Source organism: Bubalus bubalis, chromosome 14 (assembly GCF_019923935.1).
Source record: "Bubalus bubalis isolate 160015118507 breed Murrah chromosome 14, NDDB_SH_1, whole genome shotgun sequence".
NCBI lineage: Eukaryota > Metazoa > Chordata > Mammalia > Artiodactyla > Bovidae > Bubalus > Bubalus bubalis.
In genome coordinates, this window is record NC_059170.1 from 50,656,094 (window position 1) to 50,676,902 (window position 20,809).

A 20,809-nucleotide genomic window follows, 5' to 3' on the forward strand; every position below is an offset into this window, starting at 1 on the left:
GTGCTGAATAATTGAAGCTTCTGAACTGCGGTACTGGAGAAGACTCTTGAGAGTCCCTTGGACTGCAAAGAGATCCAACCAGTCAATCCTAAATGAAATCAATCCTGAATATTCATTGGAAGGACTGATGCTGAAGCTAAAACTCCAATACTTTGGCCACCTGATGCAAAGAACCAACTCGTTGGAAAAGACCCTGATGCTGGGAAAGACTGAAGGCGGGAGGAGAAGGGGACGGCAGAGGATGAGATGGTTGGATGGTATCACCAACAAGATACACAAGAGTTCGGGTAGGCTCCAGCAGTTGGTGATGGAGAGGTAAGCCTGGTGTGCTGCAGTCCAAAGAGTCGGACACGACTGAGCAACTGAACTGAAAAAAGGCAAATTATCTTGCCAGTAGTAAATGGCACCAGAGGACCGGTGTGCACCTGAAATTAATTAGCAATTTGTTTATTTCAATCAGAGCATGACAAGCAAAACATGCCTTCTAGTGAGATATTTGTATTATAATTTGATGAATATGGTCAGAATGCAAAACTTCCTTTTTAAAAGAGTGAAGGACAGACTAGACCTTACGCTCAGAAAAGATACAACGGGGCCAGCTGGAGTTACAGCTTTGTCTTCACAAATGTCTTCTAAACATGGAGCCAGCGCGCTGCCAAAAATGCAGGGAGTTATAGGACATAATCTGTAATACATAATCCTTTTATTTTCAAAGATGACTACCGAACGTGTAACAGCCTTTAGTTTTGGACATCAAGTCGTTTCTGGCTGCCTCCCGAGGTACACAGTATGATCATGCTTTCTGGCCCTCCTGTACGTGCTGGGGCTAGGTGACTAATTCTGGCTATTGAGTTGTGAGTCAAAGTGACTTACGCTACTTCTGGTCCAGAGTATTTAACTACTGGTGGAAGATGCAAATTTTTCACAGCACTCCTCCCACTTGTCACCATGTTTAAGATGTCTGTGCATCAGCCTGGTTTCCCAGCTGACCCATGATAAAATGGGACACAAAAAAGAACTAAACTTTGAAGCTGTTTGTATACACATCATAACCTGGGTATCCTGACTGATGTAAACTGGTCTCAAAAGTGGGGTACTGTTATAACATAAAGACTAAAATATGTGCCATTAGCTTGGGAGTCAGGAAGCAGGGAAACTTCTCAGACGCTGGAAAGGTGGTGCTCCTTAGTAAACAGTACAAATATTTGGTAAAAGTCAAGTTATCATAGCTTGCAAAGCAGATCATTTAATTAATAAGCCTGTTCTAGGCTTTCCTGATGGCTCAGTGGTTATGAATCTGCCTGCCAATGAAGGAGATGGGGTTTTTTCCCCCCTGGGCCAGGAAGATCCCCTGGAGAAGGAAATGGCAATCCACCTCAGTATTCCTGCCTGGGAAATCCCATGGACAGAAGAGCCTGGTGGGCCACAATCCATGGGGTGACAAAAGAGTTGGACTTGACTTAGCAGTTAAACAACAACTCTAGGGAAAGAGGTTAAAAAACCTGGACATTAAAATGGTGAGTTGGTTGCTCTGGGTTTGGTATTACACTAAACAAATAAATTAAAAAACCTGACTAGTTTGTAAGCAGGAATGAAAGAGAAGAGACCAAAATTTTGAGGAATTGCAGTGTTTGAAGAGTGCTTCTCAACTCAAACAGTAAATCAAAAAATCAAGAGAAGGCCTTTGATTAACAAAAAGAGGGTAAGGTTCAAAGCAAGGTATGGCCCTGATGTGTGAAAAAGTCAAAGTGTTAGTCGCTCAGCTGTGTCCAACTGTTTGCAACCCCACGGACTGTAGCCTGCCCGACTCCTCTGTCCAGGGAATTCTCTAGATATCCACAGTTAAAACATGAATGGATTAGAGTCTCAGAGCAGAGACCTAGTTAAAACTGGACACACAGGCAATGCTTTCAGTTGAACAAAATGCTCAGAGGAGAAAGACAGAGACAGACACTAAGGATGTGGCCCTTCAAGCAAAAGCAACAGGTTTCTGGGATTGACATTCAGGGGACAGAGACACCAGTAAAGACCCGAGAGGACAGGCCATCTTGCACACTGAGCTAAACGAAACATTACAAGCCTACAAGCTGCGCTGCCAACAAGCAAGCAAAAATCACGAGCCCAGATTAAAAATCAACAATTCAAAAGTACAATCAGGTCTCCTACCGTCCATGGGCAGGAAGCAGGCTTTGAAGCACTTTGGCCCCCAAAGGGCTTACTTTCCAGTATCTACTTCAGAGGAGGCTGAAGTAGATCTACTTCAGGGAAGATGATGGAAAGAAAGGAAGTCTCCCCAGATGTCAATGCCAAGAGCCACACAAGCCAACGGACTGGAAGCCACTCTAGGAGCTGCACTTGGCACCTGAACAAGCACATTCCCCACATACAGCGGGAGAAGAGGCTTATAAAGCCAGCTAGGTGGGACTCTAGGGATCAGGAACTGCTGTGTTTCCATTATCCAAAGGGGGGCGTTACTGTGGGGATCATGTATCTGTTATTCCCACGTACACTGGATGTGTGTGTGTGTGGCGGGGGGAGGGGGTGCAGACCATCTTTTCACTCACAGACCTCCAGGCCAAGGGGAAGCACATCCAAGCCTGATCTACAGAACTGTAGGACACCTGTCTAGCCGGGACTTTCCAGCCGGGCTCACGGAGGAAGAGATGAGTATATCTTGTCTGTGGGAAGGAGAGTGATCCAAATATTTGGTTGGCCAGAAGGGCAGATCTCTCATGACTGTTGTTTGCCAAATCATTTTGTTCTTTGCCATCTGGTCATATGGTAGGACTGCATTTCCTGGCCAACCATATGGTTAGAAGGAGCCATGTAACTTGTTCTGGCCAACAAGTTGTGAGTTGAGGTGACGCAGAACCTCACGTCTGGCTTCTGACCAGAGCATATGAATAACTGATACAAGATACGAGACCTCCCAGAGCTCTTTCCTCCAGCATGGTGTCCAGCAATATTGGGAATGGAGGCTGTCTTGTCAGCTGGATCCTGGAAAGAGGGCACACAGAACAGGACCCCTAAATCAACCCAGGAGACAGTGCAGAGTTACAGTCCATCTCTGTAATAACGCCACTGAGACTTCACGGCACTGTCTGATAAATGGAGGCAACCCCTACCACCACTGAACATGAGTCAGAGGCAAGCTTACCGATCAACTAGTTCAAGTTCCTTCTACAAATGATAAACAGGAGATCTACAGTTAAGTCACAGATTTTAAGTGCCTTGCCTGGTCACACAGTAATTACACGGCAGAAGAATTTGACGGAACCATTATTTATTGTTGTTCAGTCACCAAGTTGTATCCAAATCTTTCATGAACCCATGGACTGTAGCCCTCCAAGCTCCTTTGTCCATGGGATTTCCTAGGCAGAAATACTGGAGTGGGTTGCCAATTCCTGACCCAGGGATCAAACCAATGTCTCCTGCATTGCAGGTAGATTCTTTACCACTGAGCCACCAGGGAAGCCAGAACCATCATGATCCTCAAGTAATTCTAAATTACAATGTGAGTTATATTCCTAATCTCTAAACACAGCTCTGGATAGACTCCACTAGAAACATATGAATAAGTTAGTAACATGCCAATCCATTCATACACTCAACAAATAATGGTGGCATTAAGCTCCAACACTGAAGGTATCCTGAGATCAGAGTCAGGAGCTACAGACTAATCAAGGATCTGCATGGTGGCCTCGAAGTTTACAAAAGGGTTGCTGTGAATGATACTATGTAACACATAACATGTAGCATGTAACAGAACTACCCTACTGGGTAGACAGCTAAGGAAGTGACCTTGAATTTAGATCTGAGGGATCAGTGGGATTACTAAACCCATTATAGAGGAATAATGTTTCAGTACCTGAGAATAAATGAGAAGTGATCCTATGGCTGGAGTGAACTGGAAGGCTCTGTAAGGACAAAACAGAGGCAAGGACCACATTTCACAAGGCCTTAAAGATAAGCCACTTTCAGAGCAATGAAAACCCCTCATAGGGTGTTAGCAGGAAGTGACACAGGAAGATTCCAGTTTACAAAGGACCACTGACTCAGTTAAGAATATTGGGAAGGGAGTACTGTGGTCTTGGGAAAACTTTTTAGGGAGTTACTGAAATCTAGGCAAGAGATGTTAGCAGCCTGAATTAGAAGCAGCATTGAAGATGATGGGCTTCTCTGGTGGCTCAGGTGGTAAAGAATCCACCTGCAATGCAGGAGACCCTAGTTCGATTCCTGGGTTGGGAAGATCCCCTGGAGAAGGGATAGGCTATCCACTCCAGTATTCTTGGGCTTCCCTTGAGCTCAGTTGGTAATGAATCCACCTCCAATACGAGAGACCTGGGTTTGATCCCTGAGCTGAGAAGATCCCCTGGAGAACGGGAACAACTACCCACTCCAGTATTCTGGCCTGGAGAATTCCACGGAGTCCAAGGGGTCGCAGAGTCAGACACGATTGAGCGACTTTCACTCACTTCACATTGACGATGATAACGTCAGCTATTTAGGAAATTAAATATCACTACTACAACTGGAATTTTTATTCAAAATAATTTAAACTCTTGCTAACCTATCTGACCTTTCATCCTAGTTCTCTAATTTCTCCACTCTGATTCACAATAAATTCAAACACATTAAACTTAGTCAAATAATACCAATATGATAAGGCTAGCATAACATACTTGTATCACCAACAGGTCCCAGAAACACTTTTAAAAGATACACACATTCCATTATTTCCCAAATAAGGCAGGCTAATTAGTGAAAACTTTCTAGACCAGAATCTTAGAAGTCACAGATTTTAAAAATTCAAATGTAAGATTTAATCCAGGAAGGATTTTAAATGGCTGGGCGCAGAAAAAGGGACATTATAGTTCTAAAATCGGCTTCTTGCTAGTAATAAAATGTGTAAGGCATCCTCAAGAAATAAGAGCTTTAGATATGAGAAAGAATTAATAAGGTTCAACTGAGAAATTTTATAGGGGGAAAAACCTAGTCCTAAAAATAGTAAGATTAGGGAAAAAATATTAACTCTATCATTCAGACAATAATTCTATATTCTGTTCGTCTTCAAGAAAAACAGAACAGGAGACTTCCCCGGCAGCGCAGTGGACAGGAGCCCACCTGCCAATGCAGGGGACACAGGTGTGACCCCCGGTCCAGGAAGACTCCACACAACACAGAGCAACGAAGCCCGTGCACCACCACCACCGAGCCTGTGCTCTAGCGCCCACACTGCAACTACTGAAGCCTGAAGGCTCCAGGGCCTGCAAGCCACAGTTGAGGAGCTCCTGTGCTGCAACTACTGAACCCCACGGGCCTGGAGCCCGCGCTCTGCAACGAGAGAAGCCACTGCAGTGAAAAGCCCATGCAGCACAACCGGAGAGGAGCCTCTGCCCACCGCTACCATAGAAAGCTTACATGCGGCAACCAAGACCCAGTGCAGCCAAAATAAATAAAACTAACAAAACAACTTAACAAAAATGTTTCATCACTACAAAAAGACAGGAGGAATTTCTGAAGTATATTCCACAAAATCACAGTATAAAAGTTCAGACAAGAAAGTAGAACTCACAGATGTTTTAAACTGATGTACAGAAAAACATAAGACAAAGGAATCAAGGAATACATTTTTATGGAATTGATTCTATGATATTTCCTGGCATACAGAAAAAAAAGCTTTTCTATTTTATTGGAATTGCATTACAAAGGAAAAATTCACCGAGGCAAAAAAATTCATACAGAATTTTCACATCTAACAACAAGATATCACTATGATAGATGACAAAGGAAATTCAGAGAAGGTAATAAGATAATTGCTACCAAAATTTTGGTTCTCAAGACACTTTCAGATCTGAGATAAAGAATTGTAATGTAAAAACTTTAGAGTAAAATAATTTTGATTTTTGCAAGATTCTACCTATCTTTACTTCAAATAGAGGGAAGAAAAAAAGATGACTTTTCAGGAACTCAATGTTGGCTCACATGGTTTTATTAAACTCTGAGTGATAACACACAAAATATCCAAAGTAAAAATAGATACAGAGACTTAAAAAGATTGCCTCAGATTAGGGTTTATTTACCATATGAACTATAAGTTCCTTAAACAAAAAGACATGTCTGTGGACCCCATAATTAGCATTATACTTCATAAGCCTAAGTTTACAAATATTTGATACATCAACACAATATAAAACGAGTACTTTTAGCAGATATTTCACAAAATTTACTTTTGGAAAGGCCATGACAATTTCTCTAGCTTAAAATTTTGGATCATTAGAATGTCTCATTGGAGAAGGAAATGGCAACCCACTCCAGTATTCTTGCCTAGAGAATCCCAGGGATGAAGGAGCCTGGTGGGCTGCCGTCTAAGGGGTTGCACAGAGTCAGACACGACTGAAGCAACTTAACAGCAGCAGAATGTCTCGTGTCCTCTTGATCTTAAGAGAAAAATACCAAAACCATAACTTAAATCCTACTTTTATTAGCCTACTCCAAAAGCTCAAAGGCAGTTAAGGCGGGTATCTGACTATCATTTTAGAATGTAAATAATCATAAAGTACCTGGATTTTTTCCAGAACTATATAAACATAAATTAAGGAAACATTTCTGCCAGAGGATATTAAGTTTTTGAGATACAATACTGTTTCTTCTTTCCAGGGGCTTCAAGTGCAGTGAAAGAAACATATAAGTGAATTTGCTTTCTAAAATTCCAGGTGACATCACTTAGGAAGGGTGAGTCAAGAGGGCTTCATAAAGCTGAATAAATATGGGGCCAGGAAAGGTATGTGGGGGTCAAGAGGCGCAGTGTGAGCAAAGGCAGGCATGCGGACCTCAGAGAACATGGAGCACAGTATCCTGAGCAGCAGTCTCCAAGTTGCCCCGATGCACGTCCCCCTGACCCCACATGGGGCCAGCGCTGGTCTGTGTGACCCACAGCATGTGGCACAGTGCTGGCAGTCACCTCCAGGACAGGGTGATAAGATGGCAGATTCTTTCTGGGGCTCTCCTACCCACCTTGGCACACTTTCTTTTGGATCATCGGCTCTGGGAGGAGCCAGGTGTCAGGGCCTGGGTGATGACTGCAACCTCTAATAGGTTCTGCAGAGGATGAGCCAGAGCCACCTGGTAAAGTTGCTCCTAGATTCCAGACCCTCAGAAACCTAGATCAGTGTTTGCTTTTGTAAACGGCTAAATTCTGGATCAGCAGTTATGCAGCAACAGACAGCGAACACATGTGTTGGTACTGAGTGTCCTCACTGAGTAACACAAATCTAAATTGTTGAAATGGTCTGGCATCAGACCACGGTCTTCGAGGACAGTGTTAGTGAAGCTGCTGCTAATAAAAGGCCCACGGGGTTTCACAAGGTGAGGTGAACGTTACTAGAAACCAGGTGATTTAGCTAAGGAGGTTTCCACCAGAGAGCTCAAAGTGCTGCCTTGTTCTCCTGCTACATACAGCTGAAAAGGAGAGAGAGAAGAGATAAACTAAATGAAGAACAGTTAAGAGCGAGCCAGGATTGGATGGTTTGGACTGTTTGCAGTCTCCCCAGACTGCAAACAGTGCTCCTATTCAGAAATGGATTCTGAGTCAAGATCAAATGCAGGGCACTGACAGAAAAACATGCTCTAAACACTACGATGAGGGAGCGACTATACAATATTTTGTTAAGGCCTCAGAAAGATCAAAGATGCTGTCTTAGAGTACCATTTGGGCCAGACAAAACACTGCTAAACAGAACTGTGCGCTTCAAAGATTCTCTCAACCAACAAGGCTTTTAGGAAGCTTAAGGGTGTTTTCTCGCAGGAGGAGCTCAAGGCAGACAAAGGCTTATCTCAAAGAAGTTCATGGGTGCGACCTTCAATCAATGGAACAGACTCCAGTGAAATTCATATAAGATCCACAAAAGTTTTTAAAATAATTATAAACACAGAAACATTACCAGCTTGACTTAATGGAAACAAGAGACAATACAAAATGAAAAAAGGCCGTTAAGAGTCCTAAAATTTTGGTAGGAAGCAAGTTAAGAAAACTCAGTAGCAAACAAACATGTTTTATCTTCAGGATAAACAAAGGGTGAACCAAATGCCCCAAGGGCAAAACTGAGAGCATGAATCATACCCAGGAGCTGGCATTCAAGCAAGGAATTACCATCATCTGCCTGACGGGATTACAACAATGCTGAGGACCAGAGACTCCTGGTGCCTACCAGCCCTACCCTCCGCCTCCCCTTGAATAGTGACATTCTGTACCCCAAGTCTGACCCAATACTGTAGACTGGTGGTGGCAGAGGGCGGGGGGCAGATGGCTCTCTAGCAGTGCAGGTTGAGAGGGATTTGTACTTGAGACACTGAAAAAATTACATTTGAGAAGCTCAACTGTACCTGAAACCAATCTGGATGAGATCCTTATGCTGTAATGGGACGAGACTTTGGGGACTTTGGGAGCAATAATATTCTGCATGTGGTCAGCTGTGGCAGCCAGCCTCCAATGACCCCCGCCTACACTTTCCAGGGTTGGTCTGTGACCAACAGCATGAGACACAAGTGATGGTGTGTAACTTCCAAAATTAGGTCACAGAGGACTGTGCTCTCTCTCGGGTCCCCTCTCTCCGTGGGAAGCCTGCTACAGCCCTGACCAACAGCTTTACTGGGACTCTATGAAAGACCCCAGGCCAGCATCACCTACATGAGCTGCTCCTAAGATTCCCAGTCCTCAGACACTGTCGGTTTGGAAGTAATCTGTTATGCAGCAGTAACCGCTCCAGGGCTGAAGGAGGGGAAAGAAAACTGGAAATGCAGACAGTGGTCAGAACACGCAGGGCCCAGGGAACCCCGCTAAAAGGTTTCTGCATCTTATTCTATCAGAAAAAGGAACAATTTAAGAATTTTAGACAGTGAAATGACAACCAGACTCGCATTTAAAAACACCACCTTGACAACCTTCGGCGGGTGTAAATTTGAAAACTAGAGTAGGGAGACCAGCTAAAGAGCAATTACAAACCCTTCAGAATTAAAAGATATCCTAATCTTTTAACAGATTTTCTTAGATTCAAATGCATGGATGTACGTAAAGGAGCCTCAAAATCTGTGGAGCAAAGACAACTACATGCAGTATCCTATGACAAACCATGATGGAAAAGAATATATTAAAAAAGAATGTGTGTGTATATATACACAAAACCCAGTCACTTTGCTGTACAGCAGAAATGAACACAACACTGTAAATCAATGATGCTTCAGTAAAAAACTGGTAAAAAGTAAAATGTCTAAACATTTTTAAAAATGAACCACAAGCATCCCCATGACTTTCCAGAATGTTCTGAGGGTGAGCAAATGGCAATGTTGAGAAGCACTGCAGAGGTGGGAGAGTTCTCAGACGTTCAGTAACAGCAGTTAAGGCCCATCTCCCGGGTCCTGAAACAAGTGTGCTGAACAGAAGAACTGTTTTTCAGCTATTTTTACACAACCATGCAGCAAGAGTGACAGGCCTCGAAGCTCATCCAGCACCGGCATCTACCCAGAGGGCCAACCCCTCCTTGGGCTCTAACCCTATCTCTAGTTGCAGAAGGGCATTTTCAAAACAGTATTTATTTGACTGCATTGGGTCTTAGTTGCAGCATGTGAGATTGCTGTGGCACGCAGGATCTATTCATAGTTCCCTGACTGGGGCTGGAACCTGGGCCCCCTGCCTTGGGAGTGCAGTCTTAGCCACTGGACCACCAGGGAAGTCCCTGCAGGAAGGTATTTTGTGCATCTGATGTTGGCTGGATAAAGCCCATCATTGTTCACATCCATTACCAACCGAGTTCAAGACTTAGCAGCATCACTCTAGCTCTTACCACCATTTTCAGCTAATGTCCCCTCATCTAACCCAATCTTCCCCACACTCCCAAACTTCGACTCTGTTCTCTAGAATTAAGATTTATTGGTAGGTAAATGCTTTACAGTCTCAAGTTCTCTCAACTTTCCCTCCTCTTCTCGCCCTATTTTTAGGCTGAAGCCCTTCCAAGCAGAAGCTGCTTATCTCCCCATGTCCCACACATGCATAGATGGGTAAAGGTCCTCCTTGCCTCCCATTGCCTCTCCGCCGTCCTTCCAGAAACCGTAACCCCTCAGATGTTCACACCATCACTCCTCCTTCCCGGAATAGCCGCATCCACCCTGTGCTGTCACAGAGCTCAGGGTCTTCTTCTCAACCACCCCCACCTCGGGCATCATCCTTAGGGATGGATGATACACCTATCATGACCCTCTCACCCTCAGTGACTTACTTATCCTCTATGCCCTCGCAGTCCCCGTTCCTGTGGTTGTTACCTCCAGACCTGCCTTAACCAGTAACTGTGATACCTCTGAAATCTAAGTTCAAGCATCTCACTCTAACTGCCACCGTCCTGACTTAAGTCTCACTCATTCCAGAATGCCTCCTCCCTGTTCCAGGGCATCCTGCACCAGCTCCCTGAGGTCTTCTTCCCTCATCCCCCAGTTCAGACCCCATGACTATTGTACTCGTCTATCTCACATACACGGGTAATCTCCTCATCCCTCTTTTCCCCTCCTTTGTACTTGCGGGGCAAACCTCAACTGTAGAAGAACCTTATTATATACCTACTTTAGTCTTGAACTCGAGTTGAATATCTGAATTATATGCCCAAGTGAGTGGACTGGTCTCAATTTAAATTATCACAAATACTGAGCTCCCAGCTGATTCATCAGTCTTGTTACATTTCTCTAGTAAGTGAGCATCTCACACTCACCTTTGTCTCACAGGCTCCCTCACTCTGAGGTGATGAGCTCACCTCATACATCATAAAGAAAAAAGAATCATAGGAAAAACACCCCCATCCTCCTACTGCCAATGCTCAAACCGGTGTACCACATCCTTTCTTACTTCTAAAAGGAAAAAGTACTGCTCTAATCAGTGACCAATCCCTCCAAGAAATTAATCCAGGGAAAGACAGTAAACAGTTTTTATGAACAAAGCCCTTGAGCACAAAAGGAAATAGGAGTATCTGATTCTTTTTAAAGACATCAGTCCAACTATTATATTAGTTCTAATAACTTAGCTGTTTTAACATTTTTGTTCACTAATTCTATTATTTGGGTTACTTCTACATCTCTCTTTGTTGACTACTCCTTAGCTATTAGCTTTTCCAGCTTCTTTGCATATCTGGTGGTTTTCTTTTCAATGGACACCAAACATTTATTTTATGCTGTAGGATCTTCTAGTATTCCTTTAAGCACTGTGGGGCTTTCTTCTGGGACACAGTTATCTGAAATTAGTTGGCTCTTTTTGAGGATAGTGTTTGGTCTTTATTAGGGTGAGCGCAGAACAGTTTAGTCTAGAGCTCACTTGGCCCTGCTACTAAGGGAACAGCCCTCTGGGAACTTGTATCGGACGCCCTCTGCATTAGATCTTTTCCACTCTGGTCAGTGAGGACCCAACTCCCTGCCCCATGTGAGGTCCCAGGAACGTCCCTCCTCCCTTCCAGCTGCTTCCCCGCAGAGAAGCTCAGATCACTTTTCAGCTGGAGAGCCCAGGGACCTCTCTGTAGACCTTTCCCTGTGGCCTGGGAACTCTTGAGGGAGTGGCCAGTGCAATGGGGGACTCAGCTTTGCTTCCCTGGTTTCTGTCCACTGGAACTTTGGAACTCACTTTTTAAAAAATCATTTGTTGATTTCCCCATCCCCTCCCCAGCCATTTTTTCAGCTCCTCTCATAGCAGAACTATTCCAAGGAGTCATCCAAACTTGCAATGACCCTTTACCTTACAGTATTTCTTCTGTCCCAATCACAGTTTCCTTCCCACCACACTATCAAGATAGGCCAATGGCATGTATCAGGTTAAATGGTCACTTTCCCCTCACTCATCTTCTCAGTGGCCATAGTTGACAAATGTCCTGCCTTCTTGAGACAGCTTTAGACTCACTTTCTTCCTAATTCTCTAAGAGCTTCTCCTCTGAGCCTCAACTCAGTTTTAAGAAACACCCACATCCCAAAGGCTTTCAGATTGATAGTACAGCCCATGATGTCTGAATTGTACCTGCAGTGTAGACTGCTCTACAGCGTTACATTCTTGCACAGGCAACTAAATATGAATAAGAGGCACTGCAAACTGAGTAACTCCATCCTTCACACACCCTCCCTCTTGCATTTTTCCCTCCCTCAGTAAGCCACCTAATCACCCATCCACCCAGCTGCTCAAGGTAAAAATCAGGGATTACGACAGAGAATGAGATGGTTGGATGGCATCACAGACTCAACGGACAGGAGTCTGAGTAAACTCTGGGAGCTGGCAATGGACAGGGAGGCCTGGTGTGCTGCAGTCCATGGGGTTGCAAAGAGTCAGACACAACTGAGTGACTGAACTGAACTGAATCCTTGATTCTGTTTCTCCATCTAGTATATCCTGATCTGTCAGCCAAGCTCTGCTGGTTCTACCTTCAAAAATGTGCCTCTAGTCCATCCATGTCTCTTCTTTCCTACCACCACCTAGGTCAGAGCCACTCTTGCCCAGAACGACTGATTCTGCACACGACAGTGACAATAACCTTGAAAAACAGAATTCAGATCATGTCCTGCCTTGTCTGAAACTCTCTAGAGGCTTATTACTTCATTTCAAAACAATCCAAACTCCGTGTGAAGTGAAGTGAAGTTGCACAGTCGTGTCCGACTCTTTGTGACCCATGGACTGCAGCACAGGCTCCTCCGTCCATGGGCTTTTCCAAGCAAGCGTACTGGAGTGGGTTGCCATTGCCTTCTCCAGAGGATCTTCCCCACCCAGGGATCGAACTCAGGTCTCCTGCCTTGTAGGCAGACGCTTTACCGTCTGAGCCACCAGGGAAGTATAGTCGCCTGTAATAACTCACCAGAAATGGGCCCGACTGCCTCTGGGCCCTTGGCTCACACTCCTCAACCCTCTCCACATTGCCCCACTGCACTGGCCGTGTGTGCCCTGCGCCTCAGGTCTGCCTGGAATGTTCTCCTTCAGATCTTCAGAGGGCTGGCTCCTCCCTCGTCAAGTTTCGGGGCCCATTCTTTGACCCTCTCACGCACAGAATTCTCCTCCTTCCACCAGAAACTCTGTACTGTCTTGATCCACTGCCACTTTTATTCATTTGCTTTTTGTCTGTGTCTTCCTATTAGAATTCAGTCATTCAATTAAACAAAGACTAGACACTTACTATGCGCCAGGCATGATTTCAGGTGCTGAAAATACATCCATGAATAAAGCAGACACAAAGTCCCACCCTCACAGAGCCTGCACGCTAGAACACAAGATCCATGAGAAAGAGAACTGTTTGTTCACTGTCGGATCCACAGGACCTGTAACAGTCCTGGGCTCACTGTAAGCACACAATAAATATTTGCACTCTGCAAAGTAAATGAAAATGGATTTATCTATATTTTCTTAAGTCTTTGTACAATATACTTCAAAAAAGCCGTATTTATATTTTCTTTCCCTTTCAGACTCTATTACTCTATAGCAATTACTTTTACAGTAAAAACATGAATTTGAAACCATCAATACAAAATTCTGCCTCTAATTTCAAATTCTCGTAACAGTAAAAGTGTTCTGCACTCACTTATATTAGGTCCTTTAAAACACAAGCTTTCTAAACTACACTGGAACTAATTACCCATGTACACAGACTACTTTTACTTCTATATAAACTGTTTATGTGTGCAAATGAAGCCATCAACTAATTTTAAAAATTAATGGTTATTATAAAATGCATATGGAAACGGATCTAGTGCAGGGATAGTGTAATATACCCATTATCACAGGAAACTATCAGAGCCCTACTTCATCTTGCAGTTAAGAAAACCCAGGTGCACGAGAGCACACAAACTCAAGAGTACATATACATACACATGTGCACACAGCAGGAAGCGGGATGAGGCCTTAGGTCTAATAACTCCCAGTCTGATGCTTTCTCCAATTAATAATTACCTAAACTTAAAGACACAGCTTTCTGTACCATACAACTCTCTAGGGACAGGCGACACTTCTACACTAGACAATTCTAAAAACAAAGACTGTACAAATGTAAGTAGTTTTGAACAGCAACAGAAAGCAAGGCCACAATGAGTATTCAGTCAATATTTGGTAGCAGTGCAGTGTGTGTTTATAGCATCCTCACATACACCATCTGACTCTCCTGAGAGCCACCTCCCTCAGGAAGTAGGTCAGGAGAGGTTGGCGCACGAAGAGACTGAAATTCATCCTGGAAGGTTAAGCAACTTGTCAAAGGCCACAAATGTCAAAGTGCATCCTTCTCAGAGGATACACAACTGGTACTTGTGATTCTCTGACAATCAAAACAATTCATCCCAGTATAGAAAAAGATCTGAACCTATATTAAATAGACCGCAGAACATTTTCAACCTCAGCTTATCTTTCCCCTGGACTTATTCTTAAGGCTGAGTCATATTTCTTCAGCTAGTACTTACTATACTGAAGGAAATTCAACCAAAATGATTTGCTTTAATAGCCTGCTGCAAAATTCCAAAACTCTCACCAGGAATATCCAAAGTTGAATCAACTGTTTAAAGATAATCTCTATAACAACACATAAATGAAGGGCTTTATCTTTTAAAGAAATGATTATATCTCTATTAATTAAAGAGAAAACAGATTATGGGTCACAGTAGATTTATTAACTATGAATTTTATTTTTGGTTTTCATCTACCTACAGTGAGGCTGGTGGATGAAATACAGTTCATATATTTAAAGGTGCAAAGTCAGGTATCTGCTGTTTAAAATGCTGCAATTTCTCAAAATCATTACCTACAGTCAAAGAGTCCTTAATAAACTTGATCAAGATAACTCCAAGTAATTCACTGAAAGTAGTTGAAATAAGTTGTCTAAAGCATCTGAATCACTTGTTTTCCTGGTGCTGTCCCCCCAAATTGATATATCCAGTTGTTGCAATATATTAATGTAAGTCACACCTTAAGGGTTCAAAAGCTTACTTTAAAAGACACAATCTAGTTCAGCCTGCATATTTCATCCTTTCAATACTGCTTCTGCACTTAGAGACTCAGAATTCATTTCATTCCCAAGTTACAATACAAAATTCTCATTTCCTTGTGGGTTGTCTTCTTTTAAGAAACAGAATCACAAACCACACTATCATTCCATGACATAAAACATTATCCTGTGCTTTAAAATTATGTTTTAACCAACTGCTGATAACAAATACCCTTTTCAGAAAAACTGAACCACAAAGTCAAGAATCCACACCTTCATATATATCAAATAGAACTCTTGCCATTACATACCTATACATCCTCTAATACTTTACCATTACTACTACTACAGACTATGATGTAGTAAAACCTAATCTGTTTTAGATAAAATATTAGGAATGGCTAGTTTAATATTTAATCTTGGCAACAAATTTATGAACCTGATTATTATTCCTTATTTAAAAGATTTAAGCTCTCCTTTGGTTAGCTGGTACTTTAAGTGCTGTTGAGTAACAGAAAGGGTAATAGTTCTGTACAAACTTCATTACAGGTCACAAGCACCCACCAAACAGCATTAGATGCGCAAGCCCATTAGTTTTCAGTCTTGTTTTGTGAGAAAATGAAGTCTGATTACAAATGATACTAATCCAAAATCCTAAATATCAAACCGCACACTGAAACAAGAGCTAATATTAACACTTTAGGCACCACGTCTGACGGTTTTCAAGAGGCTCCTTTTGAAGGTAGGAGTCCTCAATCCTCCTACGTTGCTGATTCAAAAATATCTTGGGCAGGACAGAAAGCTGAAACTAGACTTTATTACTGCTTCTCAGTTACCTTTGATTTTAACTGATTATTTGCTACTTAATGGAAAAACCCCAAATATTCTCAATTCCTTTCTAATTCAAACTAGCTGTAAAAATTAAGCTTTGCTTTTGGTGCAATTGAGATTTCAAATATTTCACTTCCAATGCAGTGCACAGAATAAAGGAATCTAGATTCAGGACTAAGAAATTTTGGTTTTCAAAATTTTAAAGGAAAATAGGATTCTTAAAAAATGAGAAATTGAACTTTTAAACTTATCACAGTGATTTGTTTTTATAAAACAGAAAAACTATAGATTTTTAAATAAAGTTTTGAAAATGTAGTGCTTGACTACTTTTCCTCTTAAGAAAGATACGTACCTACGCCCAATTTAACCCCTAATTAAAAACAAAAAATACCTACCTGGCTACTTCATAAACTTGATTTTAATAACATTGTATACTGGGCCAGTAAGAACAGTTTGAAGAAAGAAAAGATAGGTGTCTGAGACTATTTTGTCTGGTGAGAACCCTACTAAAACTAAGTGTTGGCCTGTGATGGCTGGATCTTACTTCTAACAGTCCCAAAGGTGGCTGTGTAGGACAACAACAAGGCGAGATCACTATTAACATCTTAATTACATCACACATCTTACCAGAACCAGTCTTGGTGACAGAAGAGAGTTTAAGCCTCCACCCTTACAGTAAGAGTCACAGAGTCTGGCATCCCAGTGGGGGAAGAAAAAAACTACTATAGGAACCAAGCAGTTCCACTGTGCTGAGCATCACTTTAAAACCTCCTTTTTCAGAATGTCCTTTGTGAAATGAGAAGTATCCATAAAGGAGAATTTTAACAATGGAAAGCTCCAATTTGAACCAAAATAAGTCAACTTTTTAATAAAAACATTCGATAGTACTGATACCTTGGAAAAACTATCCTTTCATTTAAAGGTAAAGCCATAGCACTAAGTAGTATACAACATTTCTTACTTAGAAGATGATAAACTTAAAATGTTATAAAAATTACAATGGTGCAACCTCTGGCCCTGCTATTTAAATATTTGTCCCTTTTAACCCCAAAGAGACTTATTTCATATTTAGAGCTGACAGTCTATTGATTTCCTATGGTTTGAAAATTGTTATTCATTAAACCAAAGCCCTTATCAACTGTTAACTTTTTGATGTAACAAGTTACAAGGTATCACATTATACCAATTCAGACAATAAATCTCCAGCATCTATGATTCAGTCAAGTCCTTTAATTCACTGCTGCTGCTGCTAAGTCGCTTCAGTCGTGTCCGACCCTGTGCGACCCCATAATTATTTCTCAATCTTCATCAAAAAAAAAAGGGCTAAACAACTAAGTTCTAAAGTTGAGTAAAATTCATGTTTGGAGGGGACCTTCTACTTAAAAGTTGTTTTTTAAAAACTAAGAGATATGCCTTATTAAGGCAGTGCATTCAGCTTATAATATAAAAATTAAATGAAAATACGTGTTATTTTCTGTGTTTAGACCTAGCATTTCCGTCACATTTACCACAGAAACAAAATACGTTAACAATTACCACGTATGGTCCACACAATTTTCTTAAGGTGACACACACACAAAACTATTCTCATCTAATTCTGTCCCATCTTTCGTGATCAACTCCTGACCCTAACTAACATGTCAATCAGAGGCAGATGTTTGTTTTAATCTTTTGTCTTTATAAGAAGCATATCCTTCTTTAGCGAATTATCAAAAGGACTGTTTTTCTAAGGCTAACTCAATATTCAGTTACCTTTATTTGTGCTTAGTATATGTTTTCAATATCAACATCCTACTTTTAATACTGTGATTTGAGCTATACAGCCTCCTCTGGCCGGTATGAACCGCAGGACTGGAGAGCAGCTGTTCCACCTGGGATTGTTTACATTCTTCTATTCAGTATTTATTCCTGAGATCTCCGTTTCACTGGTCATAGTTTTGGTTGGATGTGAAGTGAAACAAATTCTAAACGGATGATAGGAGAAGGTAGTCTGAGGGGGAAAAAAACTCCTTAAAAATATGGACTCTACATGTTAGAAAATAATAAACGTCAAAATTCTTTCAGTGAATGAAAATTATCTGTAAAAATTTAATAAGCCTTGGTACTTCAGCTGGGCTCAGCTCTGATTTCAGGCTGTGGCTCTTGAGACAGTCCAAAGTGTTCAAAGAAGCCAGACCAGTATGTTTCTAAAGTGTACTGTGTAGTGCTGTTTTTATCAAAGCTCTGCAGTTCCTTGGGGGCAAAACAATAGCTACAACTTAATTTCCAGGTCAGTCTTAACACTGACACCCCCATCTTGAAAGCATTATTTGTAAAACTTAAGAAACAAAAATAAAACCAAAAGACAAGATTCTGCAGTCACAAGTACTTTAATTTTAAAAAACAAATCACTTATTTAAAAATAAACAAACGGCACCATTCTACTCTCAAAGTTGGTAAACAAGTAAAAGAAATTAGGAGATTCTGTCTCACAGGTAACGTGCTCCGAGTCAGGACTAGACAATCTCAACTACTACACACGCTAAGGACACTACTCTCCGAAGGAAGAGTCAACTGTCACAACTCTTTGACTTTAAAAGGTTGAACAACCCAAACAGTTTCAATAGCTTTATTTTCAAAATCAACAGTACAGAGCAAAATTTCTACATTAAAAAAATTCCGTACAGTACCAAATAGAGGTATTACAGTATAGTTTTCCACCACAAAATTGTAGTACCAATCCAGCGACTCCTCGACTTCTTGAACTGTCAACACACTGCCCCCTGTTTAAGTGGCTGTACCTGAAAACCAAGGTATGCAATTCCTTAGAAGGCATCGAATGACACCGACAAGGATCTGGGGGAAACGAGACGAAGTCTTGTGTCTGAGCCCAACTTCCACGACCAAGGACAGCCACAGCTACGACACAGTGTCTGGGGGCTGTCAACATTTAAACACTGAAGCCCACCCATGGAAAACATCTCCCGGGTAAGGTTTCACTCCACTTGAGTTCGGTGAGGATGAGAAAGAACCCTTTTTCTAAACGGAGGTCTGTTAACATCTACTTAGACTGGGTCTTGTCTCCCGTAGGTTGAGAAACCAGCAATCAGGCGAACTTAGTTTTATTAGGTAAAGAGATAATAAAGTTACACAGGCTTTAGAATAGCCACGGAGTTCCCTTCAGAATCTGCAACATGTTCTCAAGGATCAAAGAAAAAGTCAGGAGGAGCAGGAGCTGACAACCCTCCGATTAAGTAGGACTCGGAGAAATGGATGCAAAAGTCCCAGAAAGAGGACGAAGGACGCAGGTCGGCTCTGGGCTGGCTCGCCGGCCCCGACCTTCCGCTGCAGGACGCCCGCCGCCCCCGCCCGGCCTCTCGGCGGGTCCACGTGGGCCGCGTAGCCCCGCCAGCCTGCGGGCCGCCGAGAGAGCACGGCCACCCGAGCGCCCGGAACCTGCGCTCCCGGCGCCGGCGGCGCGCGAAGGCCGAGCCGGCCCCAGAGCGCCACCCAGCGGTCCGCCGACAGGCCTGCAGGCAGGGCCTCCGCGGCCCGGCCGCCGCACCCCCCGCCGCCCGCCCGCTCCCTCTCCGGATGCACAAGGCCCAGCCCAAGCGCTCCGACCACAAAATGGCTGCCGGCAGCCTCGTCACGTGACCCCTTTGTGCCTTTCGGGCGCCCGAACTCCGCGGGCCCCGGGTCCGAGGGGCCAGGGTCGGCGGGTGGCCCGACAGGAGGCCTCGCCGGGCCGCGGCGGCCGGGGGTCGAGGCCGGGGGCCCCAGGGTAAAGGCCCGGCCGGCGACGGGAGTCGGCGGCGGAGAGAAGATGGCGGCCATTTTGTGTGGGTCTGCGCTCCGCCGCCGCCGCAGGCAGCGGAGGGAGCGGGGCCCGGCGGCGGGTCGGACAGGGGAGTTAACACGTACCGACTCCTCTTCCTTCTCCATTCCGGTGGGCATCTGCGGCACGGCCCGGTTTATCGAGGCGTATTCGTGCAGGTCGGGCAGATCCTCACAGCGGAAAACCGGCAGCGGCTTCGAGGCGTCTAGCGCCCGCGCCCGAAACGACAGTTTACTCATCTCAGGCGCAGCAGATACCTCTCCGCTCTGGGGAAACGGCCCCGGCCAGCGGGATCATGGAGAACCGGGGGTTCGGTCCCCACTCGCCCACCGCTGCCGGGGACTGGAGGGGCGGAGCGCGGAGCCCGCCGTCCGGGCACTCAGAGCCGCCTGGAGGTGGGAGGCCGAGACGCTCCGCTCCTCTCTCGCTCGCTCTCCTCAATACGCCATGGCCAACATGGCGGACATTAAAACTCCACTGTGCGCTCTTCAGCCAACCCCAGCCATTCCCCACACTGCATCGCGCAGCGGCGCGGGCACGCGGGGGGGGGGGGGGGGACCCGCGGGCTCGAGGCCGGGCGCCGGCACGGAGCGCGCGTCCCGCCAACCCCCGGCGCCCGGCCCCGCTCCCCCGCGCCCGGCAGCTCGGCCCCCGCCCCCGCGGTCACGGGCGGACCGGCCGGGTCTGGGCGGCGCGCGGGGCACTCGGACGCCGGGGACCACGGCCGGCCTCCCGCCCTGCGCGCCCGCCGTCCCGCGCTCGCTCCCGCCGGCGCAGTTGGCTGACAGGCGAGGGTGCAGCGAAGCTACAGCTCCCACCGCGCGCCGACTCTCGGCGCGGCGGCGGCCCCGGGCACCTGTCAGCGCTGGCGGCCGGGCCCTGGATGAGGGAGCGGGCGCCCCCAGCCCCTGCCGGCGCGGCGTCTCAAGTTTTATAACGAAACTACAGACGCCATTCGGGCCGGAATGCTACTCTGAGTGAACTTTTTAACCGGCCATTATCTTTACGTGTAAGGAAACTCTGGACGGTATTTGATCGTCTCCGCTTGGATCCTGGGTCAGTTCCCATCATTGCGCTCAGTGTAAACAGGAGGCGTCCTACATCTGCGCCAACTAGGGTTTTGGTGGCTTTATTTTTTCACCCTGCATTTTTATCGACCCACAGTCAAGTTTATTGTCATCGAAGC

General features: G+C 44.4%; 1 protein-coding gene across 6 annotated transcripts in view; it reads right to left on the reverse strand.

Moving 5' to 3' along the window:
* Nucleotides 1-20,809, reverse strand: part of EPC1 (enhancer of polycomb homolog 1) — a 96,688-nt gene that overhangs the window by 46,420 nt on the left and 29,459 nt on the right. The window contains exon 1 of one of the 6 annotated variants that reach the window (XM_025264310.3): nucleotides 19,710-20,159. The exons of 2 other annotated variants lie outside the window; for them this stretch is intronic. In XM_025264310.3, coding sequence (XP_025120095.1) covers nucleotides 19,710-19,862 — 153 coding nt within the window. In that variant the 5' untranslated portion in view covers nucleotides 19,863-20,159. Of the gene's footprint in view, nucleotides 1-19,709; nucleotides 20,160-20,809 lie in introns of those variants that run through there. 3 more of the 6 variants (XM_025264312.3, XM_025264311.3, XM_025264315.3) reach the window with 3 other exon arrangements.